General features: G+C 52.7%; 1 protein-coding gene across 2 annotated transcripts in view; it reads right to left on the bottom strand.

Moving 5' to 3' along the window:
- CDC42BPB (CDC42 binding protein kinase beta) overlaps positions 1 to 25,942 on the bottom strand; it is a 93,295-nt gene that overhangs the window by 33,518 nt on the left and 33,835 nt on the right. For both annotated transcript variants that reach the window (XM_070411535.1, XM_070411543.1), the window contains exons 2-8: positions 22,266 to 22,357; positions 12,946 to 13,029; positions 8,439 to 8,534; positions 4,568 to 4,716; positions 3,130 to 3,223; positions 2,221 to 2,421; positions 621 to 869 (exon numbers count right to left, since the gene is read on the bottom strand). In XM_070411535.1, coding sequence (XP_070267636.1) covers positions 621 to 869; positions 2,221 to 2,421; positions 3,130 to 3,223; positions 4,568 to 4,716; positions 8,439 to 8,534; positions 12,946 to 13,029; positions 22,266 to 22,357 — 965 coding nt within the window. The remainder of the gene's footprint in view (positions 1 to 620; positions 870 to 2,220; positions 2,422 to 3,129; positions 3,224 to 4,567; positions 4,717 to 8,438; positions 8,535 to 12,945; positions 13,030 to 22,265; positions 22,358 to 25,942) is intronic.

Raw genomic sequence — 25,942 nt, 5'->3', positions numbered from 1 at the left:
CAGAGTAAGAGGCTGGGCTTGACGAGACCAAACCAACTGTGCAGCGTGTGAGAACCCAGCTTGTCGACCAGCTCAGACCCCGGAGGGTCCCAGGGCAGGATCCGACCTGGAAGTCAGCCTGTGGGCCGAGTGCTGCTGAGAAGCAGAGGCCATGGCCACGTGCCCCAGAGTCAGGGGTGGTGGAGGGGGGGAGCCAGAGGCTTCGGGGGTTTAGGCTGGAAGAGGTGAGGGGCCTCGGGGGACCTCTAATATGACAATGGAGGCTACCTGCTTTGAAAACATACAAACTGCCATAAAAACCAAGGTAAGAGTTTCTGATGAATGCTAAGACAAACAGCTGTTTAACTCGCTTCCACTCCAACTGTAATCCATTATTTTAAAAAGGGACAATAAGGCCCAAGCTAGAAGGCGCTGTCTTTGAGACTCCTGCCCAACCTTTCAAAAACCAGCGCAGCTGCACGACTTCTGTCTGGACACAAGCCCTGCGAGTCCATCCACTTGTGGTCCTGTGAGCCCTCCCACCTGTGAGCCCCCCCACCTGTGAGCCCCTCCCCTGTGGACCTGCGAGCCCCTCCCCGAGCAAGCAAACCGCTGCACACGCCCGGCAGACCCACACTCACGATGTTCCTCAGCACATCGTCGTCCACGTCGAAGTTGGACGTGTCAGAAGGACTGCTCACGTCGGGAATGTAAGGTGCTTCCAGGTTCCGTATGTTTTCCCAGTTCAGCCCTTGGAAGAAGGGGTGCTTTTTGAAGTCCTCGATCCCATTCTGGCCCAGCCGGCGCTCCCTGCTGCAGATCAGCCGCTGCATGAGGTCCTTCGCCTCCTCAGACACATCTGTGACGTGGGACGGGAACTGGAACCGCTCCTGGGTGGGGGTAAGTGGGTGCATGATGAGGGCGCTCGGGGAGGCACGGCAGAGCACGCATCTGTCAACAAACTCAGCGCAGACGGCCGCTAACGACAGTGAGCTCAGGGGAGCGAGAGCATGGCCTGGCCGGCTTTATCGGGGCCGGGTGCCAACACCCTCCTGGGAACTGGAACAGCGGTGAATGTTCACGCACGTGTGGGGGGACAGCGGCAGGCCTGCCAGAGGGCACCGGGCCACCCCTGCGGCATTCCCCTTCTCACAGGGGCCTGCATGCCAGCCACCACGGCTGTCTCAGGTCACCTGTGACGCATGAAAAGGGACAACAGCCAGTCCCCGGGCTGCTGTGAGGACCACACACCTGGAGGCACTCAGAGCCCGCACGGCACTGCGCCCACGTGAGAAGCGGGTGGTGGCGTCACCACCTACTGTGTGCATGGCATCGTCTGAAGGTTTTATAGTAAGTATAACCTAATTTACAAGTGAAAAATGTATTTCTACTTTGAAAAAAGTGTTTGTTAAAAGGACCCCTTGCTTTGAGTCATTAGAAGACCGTTCCCCACGAGTACAGACCAGCCCCCGGGAGCTGTTTCGGGAATGTGTGATCATGTGAGTGTGTGATCATGTGAGTGTGTGAGCGTGTGAGTGAGTGAGAGCACAGAGGGTGAAATGGGCATTAGAAAGAAATATTTGACTAAAAAATATAAAGAAAAGTAACAGATGACAAAAACATTAGTCGGAAAAGAAAATAAAAACAAGCAAACGAAGGAAACCGAGAGAAGGCAGCGGCTGGGAGAGGGAAGAGGATCCAGGGAGGCGCGAAGGGGTGGAGAAGGGACTAGAGCAGTGATGGCGAACCTATGACACGTGTGTCAGAGGTGACACACGAACTCACTTTTTTGGTTGATTTTTCTTTGTTAAATGGCATTTAAACATGTAAAATAAATATCAAAAATATAAGTCTTTGTTTTACTATGGTTGCAAACGGCCTGGATCCGTGCTGATCTGCGTGGCAAATCCAGACCCCGGTCAGGCAGCCCGGGTCCTTTCCGCTGGCGTCCCGGGGACACGGCACGGCCACCACGCGCCGCATCGTGTGCTGCAGGGATTCTGACCTGACGAACGCCATCCTCGCCCCCAGAACGCGGACCGACCTTGAAGCCCCGCCTGCACCTGCTGTGTCACAGCCTGAGCCAAGTCCACCGCTACCCTTTCCTGAATCTCCCCGCTCCCGCCGCCCCCCCAGCTCACCCCCCCGCCTCTTCCCCAACGACCCCAGCTTCCACACGGAGCGCTCCCGCGGCTGCGCTGGGCCTCAGCACGGACAGGGGATGCAGAAGGGCACGCTTACTTCGTGGTTCATGATCTTTCCGTAGGTCTCCACAAGCGACTCCGCGTAGAAGGGCGTTTCCCCGTACAGCATCTCGTACATGCAGACACCCAGCGACCACCAGTCGCACTCGGGGCCGTACTTGCCCATGCCGTCCTCCATGGCCTGCAGAATCTCCGGCGAGATGTAGTCCGGCGTGCCCACGGCCACCGACGACCGCACCTGGGGAGAGGGCGTGCTCAAGGGAACTGGGACGTCGCCCGGGTCAAGTTTCTCACTCAGAAACGCCTGAGTTTCAAAATTCAAGCAAATGGGTGCTCCCTTGCCACAGCAGGGCAAGCGCCAGGGGCTCCTGCTCGCCAGTCTCAATGCCCAAACCTTCACAGCCCCCAAGGCGTCGCAGCCCAAGGGGGTGCCACTTCCCACGGCTCTGTTGCCGCTCACTGTGGTCGGGACCAGATGCGCCCACGTACAGAGCCCCGGGCGCTGGTGAAACAGGCTCCAGGCAGCAGCAGTTCTAACCTGCTGTGGGGGGTCAGGCTGCCCATCACAGCCTGCCCTTCAGTCTCCCGGCGGCTAAGGCCCCAGAAAGGGCAGGACAGTCCCTGGAGAGCGAGGCCTGACGTCCGAGGAAGGCCAGTCCGGAAGAGAGCGGACAGCAGCCCAGAGCCAGTCCGCAGGAATGAGGAGGGCGCTGGCTCTGCCCCGGGCCAGGCCACGCCCCACCTGCGGCTTCAGGAGCTGCACGGACGGCTGGCCGATGGGGGTCAGGTGGCGCTCGGGGTGCGCGTCCACACTGATGGAGTGCAGCGTAGGTGGGGAAGGAAATCCACGCCCCATTCAGACAGCGCTGACTCCCTCCCTCCCTCCTTCTCTAAGAGGCATTTCAATGCACACATTACCGTGCGAGGACTGAGAACAGACACGTACCGTCCCATCGTCATTCATCTTCAGGCACGACCCGAAGTCGGCCAGGCGGATGTGCCCGTTCGCGTCCAGAAGGACGTTGTCGGGTTTGATGTCCCTGTTGGTGAGACAAAGACATACCTGACACCCCACGCCCACTCGGAAGGTCCACGCCCCCCGGGCGGCAGGCGAGCTCTCCTGCGGGGACTGGCCAGGCGAGGCGGCAGCAGGCACACCTCTCACCCTGCACATCAGGTCCCGGCACAGTCCACCAGTGGGGGCCGCGAAGGAACAGGAAGAACAGAAACAGGTGAGGGACAGAGAGTGGCACATGGAGGGGTCAGGTGGCCCCCCACTGCAGGCTCACACACCACCAGGACCCCCAAACTGTACTTATAGAGGTGGGAGCGCGAGGTGACCTGCCTGGGTACAGAGCAGCCAGTTGCCTCTCTAACCAGCGCTCGCACCTGCTGTCTGTGTATCCGCCGTCACTGACAGAATAAGCATGAAAAGGGAACAGAAACTTTGAAAGCAAAGGAGGGGCCTGACCAGTGTTCCCAGTGGTTAGTGTCTGCCCTCAAACTGAAGGGTCACGGGCTTGATTCCTGGTCCCAGTCAGGGTGTGTGCGGGAGGCAACCAATTGATGTGTCTCTCTAAAAATCAATGGGGAAAATACCCTCAGGTGAGAATTAATAAAAATAAAAGCAGTCCTAGCTGGTGCGGTTCAGTGGATAGAGCATTGACCTGCAGACTGAAGGGTTCCAGGTTCGATTCTCGGTCAGGGCACATGTCTGGGTTGTGGACTCAATCCCAGGTAGGGGCGTGCAGGAGGCAGCCGATCCATGATTCTCTCTCATCATTGATGTTTCTATGCCTCTCTCCCTCTCCCTTCCTCTCTGAAATCAATAAAAACATATTAAAATATTAAAAAAAATAAAATAAAAGCAAAGGAGGGTGTTGAGCACAAGGAGCACAGCATGCCCCCAGCAGCACTAAGAGCCAGAAGGAGCCCACATGCCGGCCGGCTTCTGCGGGGCAGTGATTGGCTGTCCTCCGTGACGGACACACAGGGCCCCATCGTCACAAACAAGCCCCTAACAGCCCTCCACCCCTCCCACCCCACATCCCTTTGTGAGGGTTTGCGGGGCGCTCGAGGCCAAGGGCCCTGTGGGGTTGGCATGAAAGTGAAGTGGAGCTGAGAGAGAGGAGACATGGGGTGGGGACCCCACAGGAGCTCTGGGGTGCAGGGGAGGGGGGCCAGGTCAGCTGACTGAGGACAGGTGGCTGCCTGACATTAGCTTTCCCGTCAGTGACACTGGGACCTCTGGTGCCAACACCGGGCCGCTCAACGTGAGCACCAAGTGCATGACCGGGCTGATCACCTGGACGGGGTCGAGGCCTCAGGGACCCCGAAGGGGGATCACCTCAAGGGCTGTGGCCTCTATGACCTGGAGGGGTTACCTGTGCACGTAGTGGAGCTGGTGGATGGAGTCGATGGCCAGCACCATCTCCCCGATGTAGAACCGCGCCATGTCCTCGGGGAGCTTGTCTTCAAACTTACTGAGCAGGGTCAGTAGGTCACCACCCACGTAGTAATCCATGACCAAGTACTGCGATCGGGAAGGGGACAGAATACGGCGTCCAGTCAGCACTGCGCCTGACGAGCAAAGGCCTAACTTCACCGCAGAAGCCGCGACCCCAGAGTGATGGACAGGGCCCAGGACCCGCCCTCAGCACACGCACCGCCGATCACAACCCCGCGGCCACCTAGGCCGTGCTCCCGGCAGGGAATGAGCTCCTGCAGATGCTCCATGGACCCACGGGAAGTGACTGGGGGCTCTAGGAGGCGGCACTCTGAGAGCCAGCGGCCCCACGGGAGCACCACGATGGGCCACAGTTCTAGGGTTCAGATCATCCCCCGGCCCTCACGTCACAGAAAGAGCACACTTGGGCCAGAGAAAAGGGGAACCAGCTAAATCACAGAAAACAAGCAGCTCTTATGAGAAAAGACAGTGGTAACATGAACAAACTAAAAGCTAAGTACTTGGGGGTTCACCCTGTGGAAGAACCAGAAAATCGATTGCTTGAGTAGAAATCAGAGCAACTGGGCATGTGCCTGCCTGGCCCAGGCGAGCCAAACCCGCTCAGAGCTCACCTCCTGCACTGGGAAGGCTGGGGTGAGGGGCTCCCCATGGGGCACCCCACCCGCCAGAGACCCCAGACGCCAGAGCCGGGGTGGCTGCCCAGCCTCTGAACTGTGGGAGGGGCTGCCGGTCCGGCCTCCAGGACCCCTTCCTTGACGCTGGCTTCCTTATAAGAGATGGACGCTCTGGTCCGAGCAGTTAACTCGCCAACAGGGAGGAGACACGCTGCCTGGAGAACAGCCACTGGATATTAACTGAGAACCTGAGCACAGCTACACTCCGGGCAACCGCTGCAGGCCCAGGGCTCACGCCCACTCCCTGCCACCTCACCGGGCCTCACAGGGACCAGCATGATCCCCGTCCACAATGAGGAGCGCGGCCCAGTCACCAGCGGAAGTGACGGGGCGAGAGCCCACCACCTTAACCCTACGCTGCAGGGTCTCAGCCCGCGCCCGCAGATGCTTTACCACAGCCCTCACCTGTCTGGGAACTCAGCTCTCGAGACTCCGCCCACTGCCACCTCCTCTGAGAAGCCTTCCTGGACCCTCCCGCCCCTCCCCAAGGGCAGCCTCAGCCAGGCCTCCCGCTGGCCTCTGGGCACTGGGGCCTGTCCCTGCCAGTGACAGCGAGTTGTGAGGGCAGAAGCCTGATGAATTGTGTTGTCTCCCGCACCCCCGGCTCAATTCCTGCCACAAAGACGACTCCGGAAGGAGGTTCGCGCACTCATTCTCTCCATAACGAGCTTGCTGGCACCCCTCCAGGCGACAGGAACGCCCCCATGGAGCTGGCATCGAGTGGAGGGACCAGCCCAGGGCGTGGCAGAGCATGGCGGGCACTGCTGCACACGACCCATCGGGCAGGTGTGAGGCCTGAGGGACAGACAGAAGCCACCTATTCCAGACAGAGGGATGCGTGCAAAGAGGCTGAGAGAGAACGAAGGTGGCCATTGCAGAAACAGGCAATGGTGGCCATGGCCGGGGCCTGGCGAGTGAGGAGGGAGAAGCTGGTCTCCAGCGCGCAGGGGCTGCCGTCTGACTGCCCTGTGAAGAGTGGCTGGGGAGGAAGGGCAGGAGCAGGACTGGACCGGGGCTAGGAAGCCGTGATGTGGTCCAGGCAGGAGGCGAGGGTGACGGGTTGGGCAGGGGTGGACAGAATGAAGACACGGGCCGACAGCGGAGGAAGAGACCACAGCACCTGCTGATGGAGGCATGTGGGTGAAGGGAGAGCAAGGCATGAACAGCCGGAGTCTGTGGGCCCTAAAGAAAGCAGCAGAATGCCCTGCGGCGTGGCTCAGGGGTTGAGCATCAACCAGGAACCAGGAGGTCACCAGCTCAATTCCCCGTCAGGGCACACGCCTGGGCTGCGGGCTCCATCCCCAGTAGGGTGCGTGCAGGAGGCAGCCGATCCATGATTCTCTTTCATAGATGCTTCTACCCCTCCCCCCCCCTTCCTAGCGCTCTAAAAATAATAATAATAATACAAACATATTAAAAAAAGGAAGCAAGCCCTAACCGGTTTGGCTCAGTGGATAGAGCGTCAGCCTGAGGACTGAAGGGTCCCAGGTTTGATTCCGGTCAAGGGCATGTACCTTGGTTGTGGGCACATCCCCAGTAGGGAGTGTGCAGGAGGCAGCTGATCGATGTTTCTCTCATCGATGTTTCTAACTCTCTAGCCCTCTCCCTTCCTCTCTGTAAAAAATCAATTAAAAGTATATATATGTATGTATGTATATATATGTATGTATATGTATGTATATGTATGTATGTATATATATGTATATATGTATGTATATGTATGTATATGTATGTATATGTATGTATATATATGTATGTATGTGTATGTATATATATGTATGTATATGTATATATATATAAAAAGGAAGCAGCAGGAGGGCAGGCAGCATCCCCGCCTCGCCTTCCGCCCCACGTCGGCTGGAACCTGGAAGAAACCAGCACGCGCAGCATTCGTGCTCCATGTGGCCGCGGGCGCCTGGGCTCAGGCCAGAGGGAAAGGGACTGCCAGGGCGCAGGAGGCCGCAGGCAGACACTCGTTTCCCAAGAACGAGACCAGTTATTTCCTGTCCTGCGACACAGGCCACACCCTCGCAGTTTCTGCTGGAGCAGGTTTAGTCTTCATGAGATGCCAACAGCAATTACATGAAGCAGCTGCAGGGGGCCCAGGCGCCTCACAGCAGCCAGGCCGCGCACCGGGGCCAGCTTTCCAGGCCTGCCGCTCCCCCAGCCCCTGCAGTGGCACCTGCCACTGTCCCGGGGCGGGGACTCACCTAAGGACCCCGCTAGTGGGCGGCAGGGACAGCCTGCCCAGCCTGAGCGCAGCAGCGGCGTGTTCACATCCTAGAAGGCGCCAGAGCCCTCGCTTTCCTTCTCTCCTTAATTTTCGCTGCTCTTCTAACCGGGCACCTCCAACCTCAAGACGGCTCCTTGGCTGGAAGGCCAGGTCAGCTTAGAGAAAGGGGGTCATGCCTAGCGTTTCAGAGCCCAACGCTGCGCTGCTTTCAGGAAAACTTCCCAGACAAAACATGCAGTGCCTTCTGGGCCCGTACCCACCTCAGGAACCTCCTTCACTTCCCATCAAACAGGAAATGGACTGGAGAGTCCATGGGGCGGCGACAAGGCGGGAGCAAGGCTTCCCGAGGGGATGGCCCCGAGCGCCAGGACTGCGCTGTCTGCAGAGCTAGGGCGCCCGCACCGCCCGCCACACGGCTAGGCCGGTCTGGCACAGGCCCTGCCTCTGTGCCCAGGCACCGCCTTAGAAAGTGATGGGAACTGTGAAGGCCAAGCTCGCTGGGTCACGGGACAGGACCGAGAAACCCACGCAGCGCCCAGGAGTCAGGAGCTGCCCCTCTGCCCACACAAATAGGAGGCTTTTCAATTCTTAAAGCCCTGCAGCAGCTTCCTATTCTTCTTCAAAACAGAAATGTTTTACCCCCGCCCCCTCCCCCCCGTTTATTTAAATGCAATAAACCCAGAGGACAAAATAACCAGGCTCTGTAGTGATTGGAGAAGAACAGGGACAGAACAGTCTATTTAAAAACCCACTTGCCAATGACGATGTAAGACAAACCCTAGTTTCATGGAGTCAGATTCCTATAAAAGGCCGGTTTTCGGGGTCTTCTCGGTTTTCAGTGACAGCATGAAGGCGTCAGAACCCGCGGCCCGACCACATACCAGGTAATTCTCGTCCTGGAAGGCGTAGTGCAGGGTGGTGATCCACTGGCAGTCCCCGTTCACCAGCACGTCGCGCTCCTCCCGGAAACACGCCGTCTGCAAGGCATCAGGGCCGTCAGTGTCCGTCTGCAACCCCCCAGGGCGTCCTGGACAAGGGTCCCCTGCCACAGGCTCTGGACACGCATCACCTGTGCTCCAGCTGCGGCAGCCGGCCTCCCGCTCACCTGGAACCAGGCGCACGTTGTCTCCCCAGGCGGCTGCGCCCCCTCCGCAGCACACCTGTGTCAGCTGGAAGCTGCGCCCACCTGTGCCTCCTGCTCCTGCACCCACCCCTTCCACACCCGCTGTCTCTCTGCCCAACTAGAGACTCACTGTGGGGGTGGGGTCGGCAACAGCGTCCCCGCTGGGCCCCTCCCATCCAGTATCACCTGCCTTCTCTCTACAGGGTCAGCCTCCTGGGGGTGGCCAGGAGTGCAGCCACCCCTCGTGTCTGCCCCGTCATGGACCCACAGTCTAGCAGCCACGTGACTGGCAGAACGAGCACACACCTGCTTCCTCGCCTGGGTGGGTTATTTTTAAGGAACGTGACCTATTGGCAGGATACAGATGCTCACATCCTAACAGAATTCTACGATGAGAACCATGGCCTGGAGCATGTGAGTAGAAGACTATTTTTTTAGACTGAATATAGTTTTGGGTTTTTTTAAGAGCTTTAACACACAGGTTGAATCTGTATTTAGAAATAGCCACGGGCAACGATGTGGAGAAAAGGGAACCCTCATTCACTGTTGTTGGGATTGCAAATTGGTGCAGCCACTATGGAAAACAGTATAGAGATTCCTCAAAAAATGACAAATAGAGCTGCCATATGACTCAGCAATTCCACTTCTCAGTATTTATCCAAAAAGTACCAAATACACTCATTCAAAACAATATATGCACCCCTATGTTCACCACAACATTACTTACAACTAGAGGCCTGGTGCACGAAATGCGTGCATGGGTTGGGTTCCTAGGGCTGGCCAGCAATCAGAGTCAATTAGGGCCTTCCTTCGTTCCATGCTGCCCCCTAGTGGTCAGTGCACATCAGAGCAAGCGGCTGAACTCCCGAGGGGACAATTTGCATATTAGCCTTTTATTATATAGGAGGATGGCGAAAATATGGAAACAACCCAAGTGCCCATCAACAGATGAGTGGATAAAGATGTCAGGCACGTGCAAGAAACTATTACTCAGCCTTGGAGAAGAATGGAACCTTGCCATTTGCAAGAGCATAGATGGACCTAGAGCAGTGATGGCGAACCTATGACACGCATGTCAGAGGTGACACGTGAACTCATTTTTTTGGTTGATTTTTCTTTGTTAAATGGCATTTAAATATATAAAATAAATATCAAAAATATAAGTCTTTGTTTTACTATGGTTGCAAAGATCAAAAAATTTCTATATGTGACATGGCACCAGAGTTAAGTTAGGGTTTTTCAAAATGCTGACACGCCGAGCTCAAAAGGTTCGCCATCACTGGCCTAGAGGTTACTATGCTCAGTGAATAAATAAGCAAAACAGAAACATACCCACACACAGAGAACAAGCTGACAGCTGCAGAGAGGGGCAGAGACAAGGCGATGGGGAAAGAAAAGTCAGGAACACTCACAGCAGTGAGTGGGAATAACTGACAGGGAGCAAAGGGGAGCTTTAAAAAAAAAGTAACCGGGTCTTCAGCATAATTACAATGAAAGTTCCTCTTCATTGAGTATTTAACATAAGATTTTCACTCCTTATCTGTGAAACTTGCAAAAACACAAGGCCTGACGCAGGCCTGGGTGCAGGGCGCTAGACAGAGCACCTGTTCTCTCCAAGTCTCAGTAGGACCTTTACAATGCGCTTTCTCTAAACGTTTTCTCTTCTCAACTTCTTTAAAAACCTTTTCTTTCTAAAAGGAATCCTGAGGTGGATATGTCCTGATTCTACTGATTAGAAGCAGACGCGAGGACGCCTGGCCCACAGTCCACCCTAGCCAGTCCTGCCCAGCCCCGGGGCCTGGGGAAGGCGGCTGGGCCCAGGACAGTTCCAGAGCGGATGACCGGATGACCGGATGACCGGCACCCACCATCACCATTCCCGGTGAAGTCCACGCTTAGCCTGGCGGCCAGCACGGCGACCATCCAGGAAATAGACGTATTATCCAGCAGTTCTGTTTTCTCTGAAGAGCTTTTAATTTTTATTTTTTATGACCAAGAAAGCTAAACTAACACCCAGAGGGTCTACAAGTTATAACGTACACTGCTTTGCAACTGTTCCACTGACTTCTTGCTTTGTGTCACCAGGTTCAAATTAAACAAGCAATCCCTACTCGCACATACTCACCATGACACCACGTCCTCACACGCCTATCTACTAACTAGCACAACAGAGAAAACAACCTTGGGGCTTATATAACTTTCAAAATTTAAACACACACACACACTCCGGAGGTTAACATGACAAGCGCTATTAAACAGGCTCGGCTGTCTTTCATAAGCCAACTCCGGTAGAAATACAACTTGAATGGAATGTGCTCTTACTATTTCTTTCCCCCAAACACCCATTGTTCCCCCAAAACTTTCATGTAATAGCAGCTGTATCTTCCCCCATGAAGAACTGTGTCCCCACAGGAGTTCCTGCGATTGCCAAGGTGCCAGTGGTGACGTGAGGGAGGGATGCGTCGAGGCGGCAGGAGTGAGGGCGCAGGTGCAGGAGACCAGCAGAGCGAGGACGGGCGGAGGGAGGCTGCAGTTCAGCGTGGAAGGAGAGGGCTGAGGCAGAGTCATGGGCCACCAGCCCTGCGAGCCCAGGTGACTGCAAAATCGGTCATGACACTGTCAACCAACGGGCACTTATTGAGCGACAAGTGCCACACAGGGGAGGATGCGGGGAGGAGGGAGAGCAACCCTCGTGGATGCTGGGCTGAGAATGCCCACCCACCCACCACGCCCTGACAACCTGAAGTGACCACGGAAATAAGTGGCCTGCTCTGTTATCTGCCCAAGGCAGCAGCTACCATGGGAAGAGAATTCCAGAATAAAAGAGGAAAGGGCCACCAAAAGTTACAAGGAGGGTTTGCAGGGATAGGATGAGAGGCTAGAAACCAAAAGAGGAATTTCCAAAAGCAGGGAACAGCCGATTGCAGAGGGAGGGCCCCCCACAAAGGGCTTGCCTAGCAGGTGTGGCATGCACGAGCCGCTCAGAGAGAGGACTGCAGGGACCAGGCGCTGAGGGCTCGCTGGTGGGCAGAGTCAGAGGGCCTGGACGGGTGCTGGGCAGGTGGGAAAAGGCAGAGCCCCGCGGTACCTGGCAGGGCCCTTGGCTCTGAGGCAGTGGAGGACGGGGGAGGAGGGGCTCAGTGGAGACAGAAGTGGAGCCGCTGGAGAAAAGCCTGGCTCTGGGTGGCCTCGCCTGCCTCAGCGGGGGCTGCGGAGAGGGTGCCGGGCATGAGCAGCTGCCGCAGGGAGGACATGAGGGGAGGAAGGAGGATGGGACTGCGGAGCAGCAGTCGCCTACGGTTACATATAGCCTCCATTCCCCGCTGAGCGGGACAGAAACACGCATCTGCACTTACAAGGCTCCAAATCCCATCACTCCTTTTGCACAGGGAGCAGAACCGAGAGAGATGCCTACAAGGTCCACAGAGCTGTGCTTGGCCTCACAGTAACCAGCACCGCCCAGACTCAAGGGGACTCTGGGGCGGGGCGAGGGGAACTCTGGGGCGGGGCGAGGGGGACTCTGGGGCGGGACGAGGGGGACTCTGGGGCGGGGCGAGGGGGACTCTGGGGCGGGGCGAGGGGGACTCTGGGGCGGGGCGAGGGGGACTCTGGGGCGGGGCGAGGGGACTCTGGGTCGAGGGGGACTCTGGGTCGGGACGAGGGGGACTCTGGGTCGGGACGAGGGGGACTCTGGGTCGAGGGGGACTCTGGGACGAGGGGGACTCTGGGGCGGGACGAGGGGGACTCTGGGGCGGGGCGAGGGGACTCTGGGGCGGGGGGAGGGGACTCTGGGGCGGGGCGAGGGGGACTCTGGGGCGGGGAGAGGGGACTCTGGGGCGGGGTGAAGGGACTCTGGGTGGCATGAGGGGACCCCGGCGCGGGACTAGGGGACTCTGGGCGGGACGAGGGGACTCTGGGACGAGGGGGACTCTGGGGAGGGACGAGGGGGACTCTGGGACGGGACAAGGGGGACTCTGGGACGAGGGGGACTCTGGGGCGGGACAAGGCGGACTCTGGGACGAGGGGGACTCTGGGGCGAGGGGACTCTGGGGCGGGGTGAGGGGACTCTGGGTGGGATGAGGGGACCCTGGGGCGGGACGAGGAGACTCTGGGGCGGGGTGAGGGGACCCCGGGGCGGGGTGAGGGTACAGGCGAGAACACAGGGGCAGAGCAGGGAGGAAGCCAACATCTGATGCCAGGAGCAGCTCACGCTTGTCAAGGAGGAAGGCGCAGACCGGCAGGGACTGTGGCTCGCTCACACTCACCTCTGCTCTCTTCAGCATTTCCCACTTGTTGAGGATTTTCATGGCATAAATTCGTTCAGTGTTCTTCATTTTGACAACAGCAACCTGGAATACAAACGGGAGTGTCACAAACGTGCGTTTTCATAAACTCACAGTGAGATATCAATTGCCTGGAAAGAGGTGTTAAGAAAAGGAAAGTGTTCTATGTAAATGAGGACTTGCTCTTTTTTTTTTTTTTACTTTTTATTGCTTAAAGTATTACAAAGAGTATTACATATGTCTCCTTTTTTACCCCGCCCTTGACAATCCCGTGGCCTTGGCTACCCCCCAGTGTCTTATGTCCATTGGTTATGCTTATATGCATGCATACAAGTCCTTCAGCTGATCGCTTACCCCTCAATCCTGCTCCCCAAACCTTCCCGGTCTTCCCGTTGTAGTTTGACAATCTGTTCAAGGCAGCTCTGCCTCTGTATCTATTTTTGTTCATAAGTTTATACTGGTCTTTATTATAAATGAGTGAGATCATGTGGTATTTTTCTTTCATTGCCTGGCTTATTTCACTTAGCATAATGCTCTCCAGATCCATCCATGCTGTTGCAAATGGTAAGAGTTCCTTCTTTCTTACAGCAGCATAGTATTCCATCGTGTAGATGTACCACAGTTTTCTAATCCATTCATCTACTGATGGGCACTTAGGCTGTTTCCAGATCTTAGCTATGGTGAATTGTGCTGCTATGAACATAGGGGTGCATATATCCTTTCTGATTGGTGTTTCTGGTTTCTTGGGATATATTCCTAGAAGTGGGATCACAAGGTCAAATGGGAGTTCCATTTTTAGTTTTTTGAGGAAACTCCATACTGTCTTCCATAGTGGCCGCACCAGTCTACATTCCCACCAGCAGTGCACGAGGGTTCCTTTTTCTCTGCATCCTCTCCAGCACTTGTCATGTGTTGATTTGTTGATGATAGCCATTCTGACAGGTGTGAGATGGTACCTCATTGTTGTTTTGATTTGCATTTCTCAGATGATTAGTGACTTTGAGCATGTTTTCATATGTCTCTTGGCTTTCTGAATGTCCTCTTTTGAAAGGTGTCTATTTAGGTCCTTTGCCCATTTTTGATTGGACTGTTTATCTTCCTTTTGTTGAGTTGTATGAGTTCCCTATAAATGTTGGAGATTAAACCCTTATCGGTGATAACATTGGCAAATATGTTCTCCCATGCAGTGGGCTTTCTTGTTGTTTTGTTGATGGTTTCTTTTGCTGTGCAGAAGCTTTTTATTTTGATGTAGTCCCATTTGTTTATTTTCTCTCTAGTTTCCAATGCCCTAGGAGCTGTATCGGTGAAGAAATTGCTTCGGCATATGTCTGAAATTTTGTTGCCTTTGGATTCTTCTAGTATTTTTATGGTTTCCCGTCGTATACTTAAGTCCTTTATCCATTTTGAGTTTATTTTTGTGAATGGTGTAAGTTGGTGGTCTAGTTTCATTTTCTTGCATGTATCTGTCCAATTTTCCCAACGCCATTTATTGAAGAGACTATCTTGACTCCATTGTATGTTCTTGCCCCCTTTGTCAAATATTAATTGAGCATATTGGTTTGGGTCGATTTCTGGGCTCTCTATTCTATTCCATTGATCTATATGCCTGTTCTTGTGCCAGTACCAGGCAGTTTTGAAAACAGTGGCTTTGTAATACAGCTTGATATCTGGTATTGAGATGCCACCTACTTTGTTCTTTCTCAGGATTGCTGCAGCTATTTGGGGTCTTTTTTTATTCCAGATGAATTTTTGGAGAGTTTGTTCTAGGTCTGTGAAATATGCTGTTGGTATTTTAATGGGAAGTGCGTTGAATTTATAGATTGCTTTGGGTAGTATGGACATTTTAATGATGTTGATTCTACCAATCCAAGAACATGGTATGTTCTTCCATCTGTTTATGTCTTCCTCTATCTCTTTTTTCAACGTCCTGTAATTTTCTGAGTAGAGGTCTTTTACCTCTTTAGTTAAGTTTATTCCTAGGTAGCTTAATTTTTTTGGTGCGATGGTAAATGGGATTGTTTTTTTAGTCTCTCTTTCTGTAAGTTCACTATTGGTGTATAGAAATGCCATAGTTTTCTTGGCGTTAATTTTGTATCCTGCTACATTGCCAAATTCATTTATTAAGTCTAATAGTTTTTTGATGGAGCCTTTAGGGTTTTTTATGTATAATATCATGTCATCTGAAAATAAGGACAGTTTTACTTCTTCTTTTCCAATTTGGATGCCTTTTATTTCTTCTTCTTGTCTAATTGCAATGGCTAATACTTCCAGAACTATGTCGAACAGGAGTGGTGAGAGTGGGCATCCCTGTCTTGTTCCTGTTCTTAGGGGAAATGGTGTTAGTTTTTGTCCATTGAGTATGATGTTGGCTGTGGGTTTGTCGTATATGGCTTTTATTATGTTGAGGTATGATCCTTCTATTCCCACCTTGCTGAGAGTTTTTATCAAAAATGGGTGTTGAATTTTGTCAAACACTTTTTCTGCATCAATTGATATGACTATGTGGTTTTTTTCTTTCGGTTTGTTTATGTGATGTATCACATTTATTGATTTGTGGATATTGTACCATCCTTGCATCCCTGGGATAAATCCTACTTGGTCATGGTGTATGATCTTTCTGATGTACTGCTGGATCCGATTTGCTAAGATTTTGTTGAGGATTTTGGCATCTATGTTCATGAGGGATATTGGCCTGTAATTCTCTTTCATTGTGTTGTCTTCATCTGGTTTTGGTATTAGGGTGATGCTGGCTTCATAAAATGAGCTGGGAAATGTTCCTTCCTCTTGAATTTTTTGTAGTAGTCTGAGGAGGATAGGTTTTAGTTCTTCCTTGAATGTTTGGTAAAACTCCCCTGTGAAGCCGTCTGGTCCTGGGCTTTTGTTTGCTGGAAGCTTTTTGATGACTGCTTCAATTTCTTCCATAGTTATTGGCCTGTTGAGATTTTTAGATTCTTCCTGATTAGGTTTTGGAAGGTTGTATTTTTCTAGGAATATGTCCATTTCCTCCAGGTTGTCTAATTTGTTGGAGTAGAGTTGTCCATAGTATTGTTTAACAATCATTTGTATTTCTGTGGGGTCTGTTGTTATTTCGCCTCTATCATTTCTGATTTTATTTGATTCCTCTCTCTTTGCTTCTTGGTGAGCCTGGCTAGAGGTTTGTCAATCTTGTTTATCCTTTCAAAGAACCAGCTCTTGGTTTCATTGATTTTATGTATTGTTTTTTTGGTCTCTATGTCATTTATTTCTGCTCTAATCTTTATTATCTCCTTCCTTCTGCTCACTCTGGGCTTTTCTTGTTGCTCTCTTTCTAATTCTTTGAGCTGTAGATTTAGATGATTTACTACCATTTTTTTCTTGTTTGTTGAGGTAGGCCTGTAGAGCTATAAACTTCCCTCTCAGGACTGCTTTCATTGTGTCCCATAGGTTTTGGATTGTTGTGTTTTCATTGTCATTAGTTTCCAGGATGTTTTTAATTTCTTCTTTGATGTCATTGGTAACCCAATCAATATTTAATAACATGCTATTCAGCTTCCAAGTGTTTGAGTATTTTGGGTTGTTTTTATTGTAGTTTATTTCTAATATTATGCCTTCGTGGTCTGAGAAGATGCTTGGTATGATTTCAATCTTCTTGAATTCGGGGAGACTTTGTTTGTGACCCAATATGTGGTCTATTTTTGAAGATGTCCCATGAGCACTTGAGAAGAATGTATATTCCGTGGCTTTGGGGTAAAGTGTTCTGAAGATATCAATTAAGTCCAGCTGATCTAGTGAGTCATTTAGGATTGCTGTTTCTTTGCTGATTTTTTTGTCTAGAGGATTTATCCAGTGATGTCAGTGGTGTATTAAAGTCCCCTACTATGATTGTATTGTTGTCGATCTCTCCTTTGATATCTTCCAGGAGGTTTTTTTATGTACTTGGGTGCTCCTGCATTGGGTGCATATATGTTTATCAGGGTTATATCTTCTTGTTGTATTGATTCCTTTAGTATTATGAAGTGGCCTTCCTTATCTCTTGTGATGGCCTTCACTTTGAGGTCTATTTTGTCTGATATAAGTATTGCTACCCCAGCTTTTTTTTCATTTCTATTTGCCTGAAAGATATTTTTCCATCCCTTCACTTTCAGTCCTTGTGAGTCCCTTCCTCTGAGGTGGGTCTCTTGTAGACAGCAAATGTATGGGTCATGTTTTTTTATCCATTCAGCTACTCGATGTCTTTTGGTTGGAGCATTTAGTCCGTTTACGTTTAAAGTTATTATTGAAAGGTACTTGTTTGTAGCCATTTCTTTTTTTGTGTGGCTGTTTTCTTTCTGAGCTTTTTATTTCGTCTTTTTACACCAATCCTTTTAGCATTTCTTGCATTGCTGGCTTGGTGGTGATAAACTCCCTTAGCCTTTTTTTGTCTGTGAAGCTTCTTATTTCCCCTTCAATTTTGAATGATAGCATTGCTGGATAGAGTACTCTTGGGTTCAGTCCTTTGCTTTGCATCACTTTGTAAATTTCTGTCCATTCTTTTCTGGCCTGATGTGTTTCTGTTGAGAAATCATTTGATAATCTAATCGGAGATCCCTTGAATGTAACTTTCCGTCTCTCTCTTGCAGCCTTTAAGATTCTCTCTTTGTCCTGAACATTTGCCATGGTAATTATGATGTGTCTTGGTGTGGGTCTTTTCGGGTTCACGTTGTTTGGGACTCTCTGTGCCTGTGTGATTTTTTTCTTCCCCACCTCCGGGAAGTTTTCTGATATTATTTCTTCAAATAGGTTTTCTAAGTCTTGTTCCTCTTTCTGTTGTTCTGGCACCCCTATTATTCGTATGTTGTTTCGTTTCATGTTGTCCCATAGCTCCCTTAGGCTCTCCTCCTGTCTTTTAATTTTTTTCTACAATTGCTGTTCAGTTTGGGTGTGTTTTGTTTCCCTGTCTTCTAATTCGCTAATTCGGTCCTCCGCTTCTCCTAGTCTACTGTTGAAATTTCAATGGTGTTTTTTATTGCAGCTATATCACTCTTCATTTCTTCTTGGTTCTTACATAATTTACTGATTTTTTCATCTGTTTCTTCTTACTTCTTGCATAAGTTGTTAATTTTTTCCTACATCCGGTTTATGCACTCTAGGACCCTTAATCTAAATTCTTTTTCTGTCATGCTGCATGCCTCAGTTTCACTTAGCTGCCTTTCTGGCGAGTCCTCCTTTTCTTTAATTTGGGGGTTTCTTTGTCTACCCATGTTAGATCTCACCGACATATCTAGATGTTGAGTCCTTCAGTGGCTGCTCCCTGGGTAGCAGTGGCTCCTCGGGCGGTTGTGGTATCAGCTGCTCCTCAGTTGGCAGCAGCTCCTGTGGTGGGTGCTGTTCACCACTGTGGTGGCTCTTCTGGCTGGTGGGGGGAGGCTTCACACACAGCTGCTATTCCTCAGACAGAGGGTATGGTGATCAGGAGGCTGCTGTTCCTTGGATGGGGGCGGGCTACACAAGCACAGGACTTGCTCTTTTAATCATCAAAACTCATCTGAGCCACACAGCAACTTGAATGATCGATCACACCCCCTCAGGCAAAAAAACCCTGCAGTGCTGCCCTAACCGGTTTGACTCAGTGGATAGAGCAGCCGTGGGCAAACTACGGCCCGCAGGCCGGATCTGGCCCGTTTGAAATGAATAAAACTAAAAAAAAAAAAAAAAAAAAAAAAGACCGTACTGTTTTATGTAATGATGTTTACTTTGAATTTATATTAGTTCACACAAACACTCCATCTATGCTTTTGTTCCGGCCCTCCGGTCCAGTTTAAGAACCCATTGTGGCCCTCGAGTCAAAAAGTTTGCCCACCCCTGGGATAGAGCATCGGCCTGCAGACTCAAGGGTCCCAGGCTCGATTCCAGTCAAGGGCATGTACCTTGGCTACGGGCACATCCCCAGTAGGGGGCGTGCAGGAGGCAGCTGATTGATGTTTCTCGCTCATCAACGTTTCTAACTCTCTATCCCTCTCCCTTCCTCTCTGTAAAAAAATCAATAAAATATATATTTTTTAAAAAAACAAAAAACCATGTAGTGCTGAGTACTGGGTGCGTAGAGTCTTCTACTTGGGGTGCGTCTGGAGAGTTTCATAATAAACCTCTAAAAATTCATCACCGGCTCCCAAGCTTCGCCCCTGCGCCCCCGTGCACCATCCCCGAGCTCATGCTTACACGCCCATGGGTGCTCAGGGGCCCACCTCTCACTCAGCTCTCATGCAATGTGCTCAGGACGGTATCAGACACATGTCAGACTCAGCATGCTGGCTGCAGCCATATTCTTCAAAGTACAACACACAGCCACCTCTTCCAGGAAGCCCTCTGGGACTTCCTGATCCCTGCCCAATCTCCAATGAGCTCTTCCACCGCCACCAACACCAGATGTGATGTCTGTGCGATCACATGGCACTTTCTACCTGACATAAATGGATTGTTCATTGGCCCGAGTCTCCATCACAAGGCCATAAGCTGCGTATTGACAGTGACTAACTTCTGTGAGAGCAAGCAGACCTTTTTGCTGCGAGTGGCAGGCAGCCCACAGCAGGTGTCAAGCAGAGTCCCTCACTACCAGCTTCCTTGCTTTCTAACCAGCACATGCCACGCATAGCCAAGGTCTCCCGAGAGCCAATATGCCCCGAGCACCTGCCCGCTCGCTCTCAGTTCAGGCTCCCCAACTCTCACTCTCACCCCAGGGGCCTGCTTCTGAAGCCTATGTTAAATGACGGGCATCATCCAATGTCACCTCCCCGGGGCCTGATGGTGGGAAGCCCACATGAACGCCCTGGCGCGCCCCTGGCTCGTCCTTAGGAAAGAATAATCTGATGAGAAGCACAGGCGAAGAGGCTTCCGATCCCAACACCGATAAGGAGCGGCCTCATTTCTGTGACCCACCCGGCACCATCAGAGACAGAGAAGCAGAAGCTGGGCCCATTCCAGGTGCGTGGTTACGAGGATGCTCCAGAACAGCAACGGGGGCTCAGTAAGACTGTCGACACAATCCGAGGTTCCAGCGCTGGCAGGGAGCATGGGAGCATGCACAGGGCCCCAGACGGGGCAGAGTGCCGGGTGGTGGGAGGAGTAGGTGCGGAGTGCTGGTGTGGAGCCCAGGCCTCGGGGCCAGGGAGGTTGACCGGGGGTTGAAGTGGGGGTGGAGGGGGTGAGTCCAGAGAAGGTGGTAAAGCTGAGAGGGGGCAAAGGAAAGGAGAGAACCCGCAGGCTTCCACAAAGGCCTGGGAAGGACGTGTTTCTCTTAATCTGAAGGAAAGTGGAAAGTGATTCTTGTTACCTTCTTTGAAACTCAGAACAATTTTGTATCAAGTTCTTTGGCAAAAAAGAGCACTAAAAAGAACTATAGCTCAGCCGGTGTGGCTCAGTGGCTGAGCATCAACCCATGAACCAAGAGGTCACGGTTCAAGTCCAAAGTCAGGGCACATGCCCGGGTTGCAGGCTCTATCCCCAGTAGGGGGTGTGCAGGAGGCAGCCGATCCATGATTTTCTCTCATCATTGATGTTTCTCTCTCCCTCTCCCTTCCTCTCTCTGAAATAATTTCAAAAATCAATAAAAGTCACTATAAACAATCGGCACAGCAGTGTTCTCTCGTTCTTTCCTTTCCCTCCTGAAGGGACCGCTCTCTGGCGCTGTCTCTCCCCGTCCCTCTGGGCCCCTTCGACGTGGACACTGGCTGCAGAGCTGTGCAGGGCCTGGGCCTTGCTCACTGTGCAGCCCGAGCCTGGCATGGCTCCTGGGACAAGGACGACAGTTGGTGAAAGTATAGACTGAACTGAGTCAGGCTTGATTTCAACAGGCTTTCTCTCTCTTCTCACCAAACATCAAAAACCATGCCTTACACAACTACCTACAGCTCAGAGATTTGCTATTTCTATGCAGAACTCAGTCTTTCCTATGGTTCCTTTAAACTAAGTTCCCCGTTGGTGACAACCAGGAGAGCTGCTGCCTGGGGGCCTGTGGAGCTCACAGGAGGGGGGTCTGGAAAGCAACAGGAGGAACCTTCTAGGGGAGAGAAATGCTGTCTTCCAACTGGGGTGCACACGCTGCCACACTCCCAATGTCACTGAGATCTGGGCATTTATATGTCCTTGTACTTCAACATCAAAACCAGAGGACCCTCCCTGTCCCCTCCTAGCCACAGTGAATTGAATTTGGCTGAGGACCCTGGATCCCTGGGTTCTGAGGTGACCTTGGAGATCAGGTCAGCCTGGGGCGGGCCTGGGAGGAGCGGCCATCCCAGAGGACAAGGCTGCCCCCAAGCAGGCCCCCGTGGTGCTGCTTCCCCTCCCCCCACGCCTGGGGGGAGACTGACTCTCAGGGATGAGGGGTGGAGAAGAGGGGCTGGAAGGCAGGGCTGCGGGGCGGGGCGGGGGGGGGGGTGGTATGAGGGAGAGGAATGGGGCCTATCAGAGGCCTGGGGGCTGGTCAGAGGCCAGGGCAGTTTCCAAGGAAGACAAGACGGTCAGCACACGGCTGCCGGCCCAGCAGGCTTTCTGCAGGAGCCCTGTGAGCTCCATGGGTGGGCCCCCGTGTGTCTGCGGCAGAAGAATGGGCAGCAGTGAGACATTCTCTAAGGCAGATGCCAGGCCCTGTTCTAACTCAGAAGTCACGAGAGATTCCACAGGCGAGACCTCGCCAGTGAAACTGCTGTTCGCTTCCTTTCCGAGTGCACAGCCCAGAACGCCTGCAGGGCCAAGGCCACCTCACGTCTGCTCTCGCCCACCTGGAGGGCTCCCTCACACAGGCCTCAGGACACGGCAGCTGAAACCCGAGCAGAGCACAGGCCGATGCGCTCCAGTGTGAGAGGCGCTCTGAAGGTGGCTCACTGTAAAGCCACCTGATCTCTGACAGCGAGGCTGTGGCGAGCCTGGGAGGAGCGCGCCACCTGCAGAGGCCACCACCCGCCCAGGGCAGGGAGGCGGCCCGTGCTGGACAAGCTGCCCTCTCCTGGTGCCAGGCAGGGGACTCGTGGCCGGCACGGACTGGTGGCAGCAGCCACAAGTAATGAGAATGACCATATTTTACTCTCTATGCATTTCAAAGAAAATTAACAAGTGGATTTTTTAAAACCTTATTGGTCTGTAAGAAACTATTTTGGCCAGAACGATGCCCAGGGTAATTCACCAGTCACAAGCTTTCGTTTTTGTTTTTCTCTTAATTCCACCTTTCTGTCCCAGCACTCTCCCAAGATTACCAATTACTTCACCCCAAAATCAACAGGAGGGCCCCAAGAATGCTGCCAGTGGCCCTGGCAATCTGTGCAAAGTCAACAAAACGAAGCTGAGCTCACCTCACCAAAGGCGCCCCTCCCGATGACTTTGATGATCTCGAAGTCCTCTCGCCGGAGCTGCATGTCCTTCACCAGCTGCGTAAAGGGCTTGGCTACAAAGAAGAAAGCGGAATTAACTAAATGAATGCTGTCTAAAACCAAATAATTGGGTTATTCTAGGAAGTTATACTTTTTATAGAAAAATGTTCACTTTTCAAATAAGTACTTTTATGCTAAATTAACGTGGATGTTTGTCATCAGCACCTACACAGCTACACCTGTTATGACAAAGACCCTCAGAGCAGAGGCCCGGCAGGTCATGCGAGGTAAGATCCAGCTGCCAACGGCACCCAGGCAGCTGACATGGTGCTGCCTGTTCTGCAGCAGCTGTGACTGATGTGCTCCAGGTGAGTGAGCTCTGAGCTCACCTGCAGGGCAGCTGGGGGAGCACAAGATGGACTCAAGGGAGCAACGGAGGTGCCCCCCAGAAAACGGAGGGGACGGGGCTTGACACTCGCATGGCTCCTCCCATAGGAACCCCACTCCACGCTGCGCTCCTGTATCCGCACAGCCTCTCTGAGATTAATTCCATTATTACCCTTACTGTGGGGAGGAGGAGAGGGAGCCAGGCTTCTTGGCGCACGCACTAGCTAACAGCGTCCACCCGGCTGCTTGTTTGGAAGTGGGCCTTACAGATGTACTCAGGATGAGATGAGGACTCAAGAGGAATGGGCAGAGCCCTGAAGCCAGCATTAATGCCGTCCCTCTAACGAGAGGGGGTTTGGGCCCGAGGGAAAGGGGCCGCAGATGGAGGCATGGCCTGGAATGGCTCCGGTGCAGGCCAAGGAACAGGGATGGCTGCCGAGGGACCACAGGCTGGCCATCCTGCAATATGCCTTTTGGGAAACTGACGTTAAGCTGGTTTTTAAGAAGCAGAAGACTCAGAGAGTCCCTGGCCCTCCCCCGTTACCTGCCTCAGGAATCCAGGCAGAACCCTGCTTAAAGGAAGGGCACCCCCTGGGCACTGACGGGAACTGCGTGGGGCCGGGGGAAGCTGGCCCGGCGTCTGTTGTCCGTGCCCCTGCTCCTGGCGGCCCAACTGGAATATGGGTGCCAGTTTGCTCTTTCTCCTCTGCTTCCCCCAGAAGCCCCAGACCCCGGCCTCCTCTCCTTAGTCAGAAGGGCACCTAAGCCTCTGCCCAATGCAGCTTGGGGTCTCAGTCGCCTGGCACCCACACGTGGACCTCCGTAGTAACCCAGGACATTTTCTCCCGTTAATCCGTCTCCTGTGAATGACTCTAGAATAGCTGAGAATGTGGAGGACAGTCGTGCCCCACACGCTGCCCCGAAGCTGGGAGAGGCAGGAAGCTCCCTCCCTGGAACCTTCAGAGGGGAGCTCTAGGGAGCTGCTCTAGAGCTTACAGCCGTCTTCATCTCTGTCCTCGGGAGCCCCCAGCTGGCGCTCTCCTGTGACAGTCGCCCAGGATACTGCACCATTGTCTGTGTGACTTCCTTCCAGAACACAGAGCAGGTGGCAGAGCCGGACCAGAAGCCACAGGCCTGGCCTCCAGACTCCGCCCATCCCACTCACCGTCTAGCATCCCCTCTCCTACACCTGCTCCGATTCCACCTTCAGGCCTAATCCTTACGTCTTATGCCAACTTTCATGTTTGTCCTGCTCCCTCAGGTCCCCCATGACTGCTGTCCTGCAAACACTCCCATGGGGGGAAACTGGGCAGAGGGCAGGGCTCTTTCTGTTGCTTTCTTACCCGACATCTGCATTATCTCCAAAGCAGCCCTGCCCCCTGACACATCCCGGCTGCTAACTGAGCTCCCTATTCATTACCAACCTAACTCGCTACTGTTTCTCCTTAAATAGTTGCCTAGGACCAGGAAGGCCCATCTCCTGGCTCACTGTGGGTGTGCCAGGAAGGCCCATCTCCTGGCTCACTGCCCTCTGCCCAGTTTCCCCCCATGGGAGTGTTTGCAGGACAGCAGTCATGGGGGACCTGAGGGAGCAGGACAAACATGAAAGTTGGCATAAGACGTAAGGATTAGGCCTGAAGGTGGAATCGGAGCAGGTGTAGGAGAGGGGATGCTAGACGGTGAGTGGGATGGGCGGAGTCTGGAGGCCAGGCCTGTGGCTTCTGGTCCGGCTCTGCCACCTGCTCTGTGTTCTGGAGGCTCTCGGTGCCCAGGAGGCTCCAGTGCCCAGGAGGCTCTCGGTGCCATCGGCGGTGAACTGCTGCCCCGGCTACAAGTGCCATCGGCAGAGACAGGAAAGGGAACACAGGCCCTGAGTTCTTAGTTTAAGGCCAGGGTAGAAAAACCCTTGTGCTAGAACTTCAAGGTCATCTGTGATTCATCTTTATTTCTTTCAAATATGGCCAGAAATAACCCAACACTGCGCGTGGAAATGTGTTTAAACAGCCACTGATGGCCACACCCCCCGTGGTACCTTTTGGGTGAACCTCCCATTTTACCATGAAGAAAAACACCCCCAATTAATCAGACGCGTTCTGTTTCCTCCAAGAGCGCGTCTGGAAGGAGGGAGCACCGCCCAGGAATGAGCGCTGTCGCCGTCCGCACACTCCTCGGGCAGGGGCCCAACACTACAGCCGGACACCCCACAAACCCAGACTCCCGGAGCTCGCGAGCGGTTTTCAATGTGCAAACCAAGCAGCAACACGCGAAGTCCAAGACCCCGTAACTGAACCCAAGCCTCTGCATCGTGCCCGCTCCCTCTCCATGCTTGCTCAGACGTACTCAATGTTGACACAACTTGGATCCTGCTTTTATTTCACTTCTTATATTTTCAGATTTCTATCCTACTCAACTGTCATTTTAACGGATGTATAATCCTATCCTATGTAATAAAAGGCTAATATGCAAATTGACCAAATGGCGGAACGACCAGTCACTATGACGAGCACTGACCACCAGGAGCTGCCCCCTGGTGGTCGGTGCACTCCCATGGGGGGGTAGGGAACTGCTCAGCCGGAAGCCGGGTTCACGGCTGGCAAGTGCAGCGGCGGTGGCGGGATCCTCTCCTGCCTCTGCAGCAGCACTAAGGGTGTCCAACTGACGGCTTAGGCCATCAGTCAGACATCCCCCATGGGCTTCCGGACTGCAAGAGGGTGCAGGCCGGGCTGAGGCGACCCCCTCCCCCTCAAGTGCACAAATTTCGTGCACCGGGCCTCTAGTATTTCAATAAGTTGGCACACCAACAATTTTTTTTAATGTTTTCATTGATTTCAGAGAGGAAGGGAGAGAGAGAGAGAAACATCAATGATGAGAGAGAATCACTGATTGGCTGCCTCCTGCATGCCCCCTACTGGGGATTGAGCCTGCAACCCAGGCATGTGCCCTTGACTGGAATCTAACCCAGGACCCTCAGTCCGCAGGCCGATGCTCTATCCACTGAGCCAAACCAGCTAGGGCGGCACACCAACAATTTTAAAATCATGTATCTATTAAACACATCGGCTGAACATTTAATTCTCAAAATTATGATTTTGCTATGGTGAAGAATATGCAATGAACATCATCAGGCACAGAGCTCTACACCTTCAGTAATTTTTGGAATGAAACGCCAGGACTCTCCAAAGGGCACTCACCTTTTATGGTTCCCAACCTGCCCTCCAAACTGCCTCCTGAGTCAGCTGTCCTGTCCCCACACCAAGGCCATCGCCCTCCCC

This window comes from Myotis yumanensis, unplaced genomic scaffold (assembly GCF_028538775.1).
Source record: "Myotis yumanensis isolate MYYU_CA2020_CCGP unplaced genomic scaffold, mMyoYum1.0.hap1 SCAF_1, whole genome shotgun sequence".
Lineage (NCBI taxonomy): Eukaryota > Metazoa > Chordata > Mammalia > Chiroptera > Vespertilionidae > Myotis > Myotis yumanensis.
The sequence above is the reverse complement of the archived record's forward strand: the minus strand, read 5'-3'. Positions and strand labels throughout refer to the sequence as shown.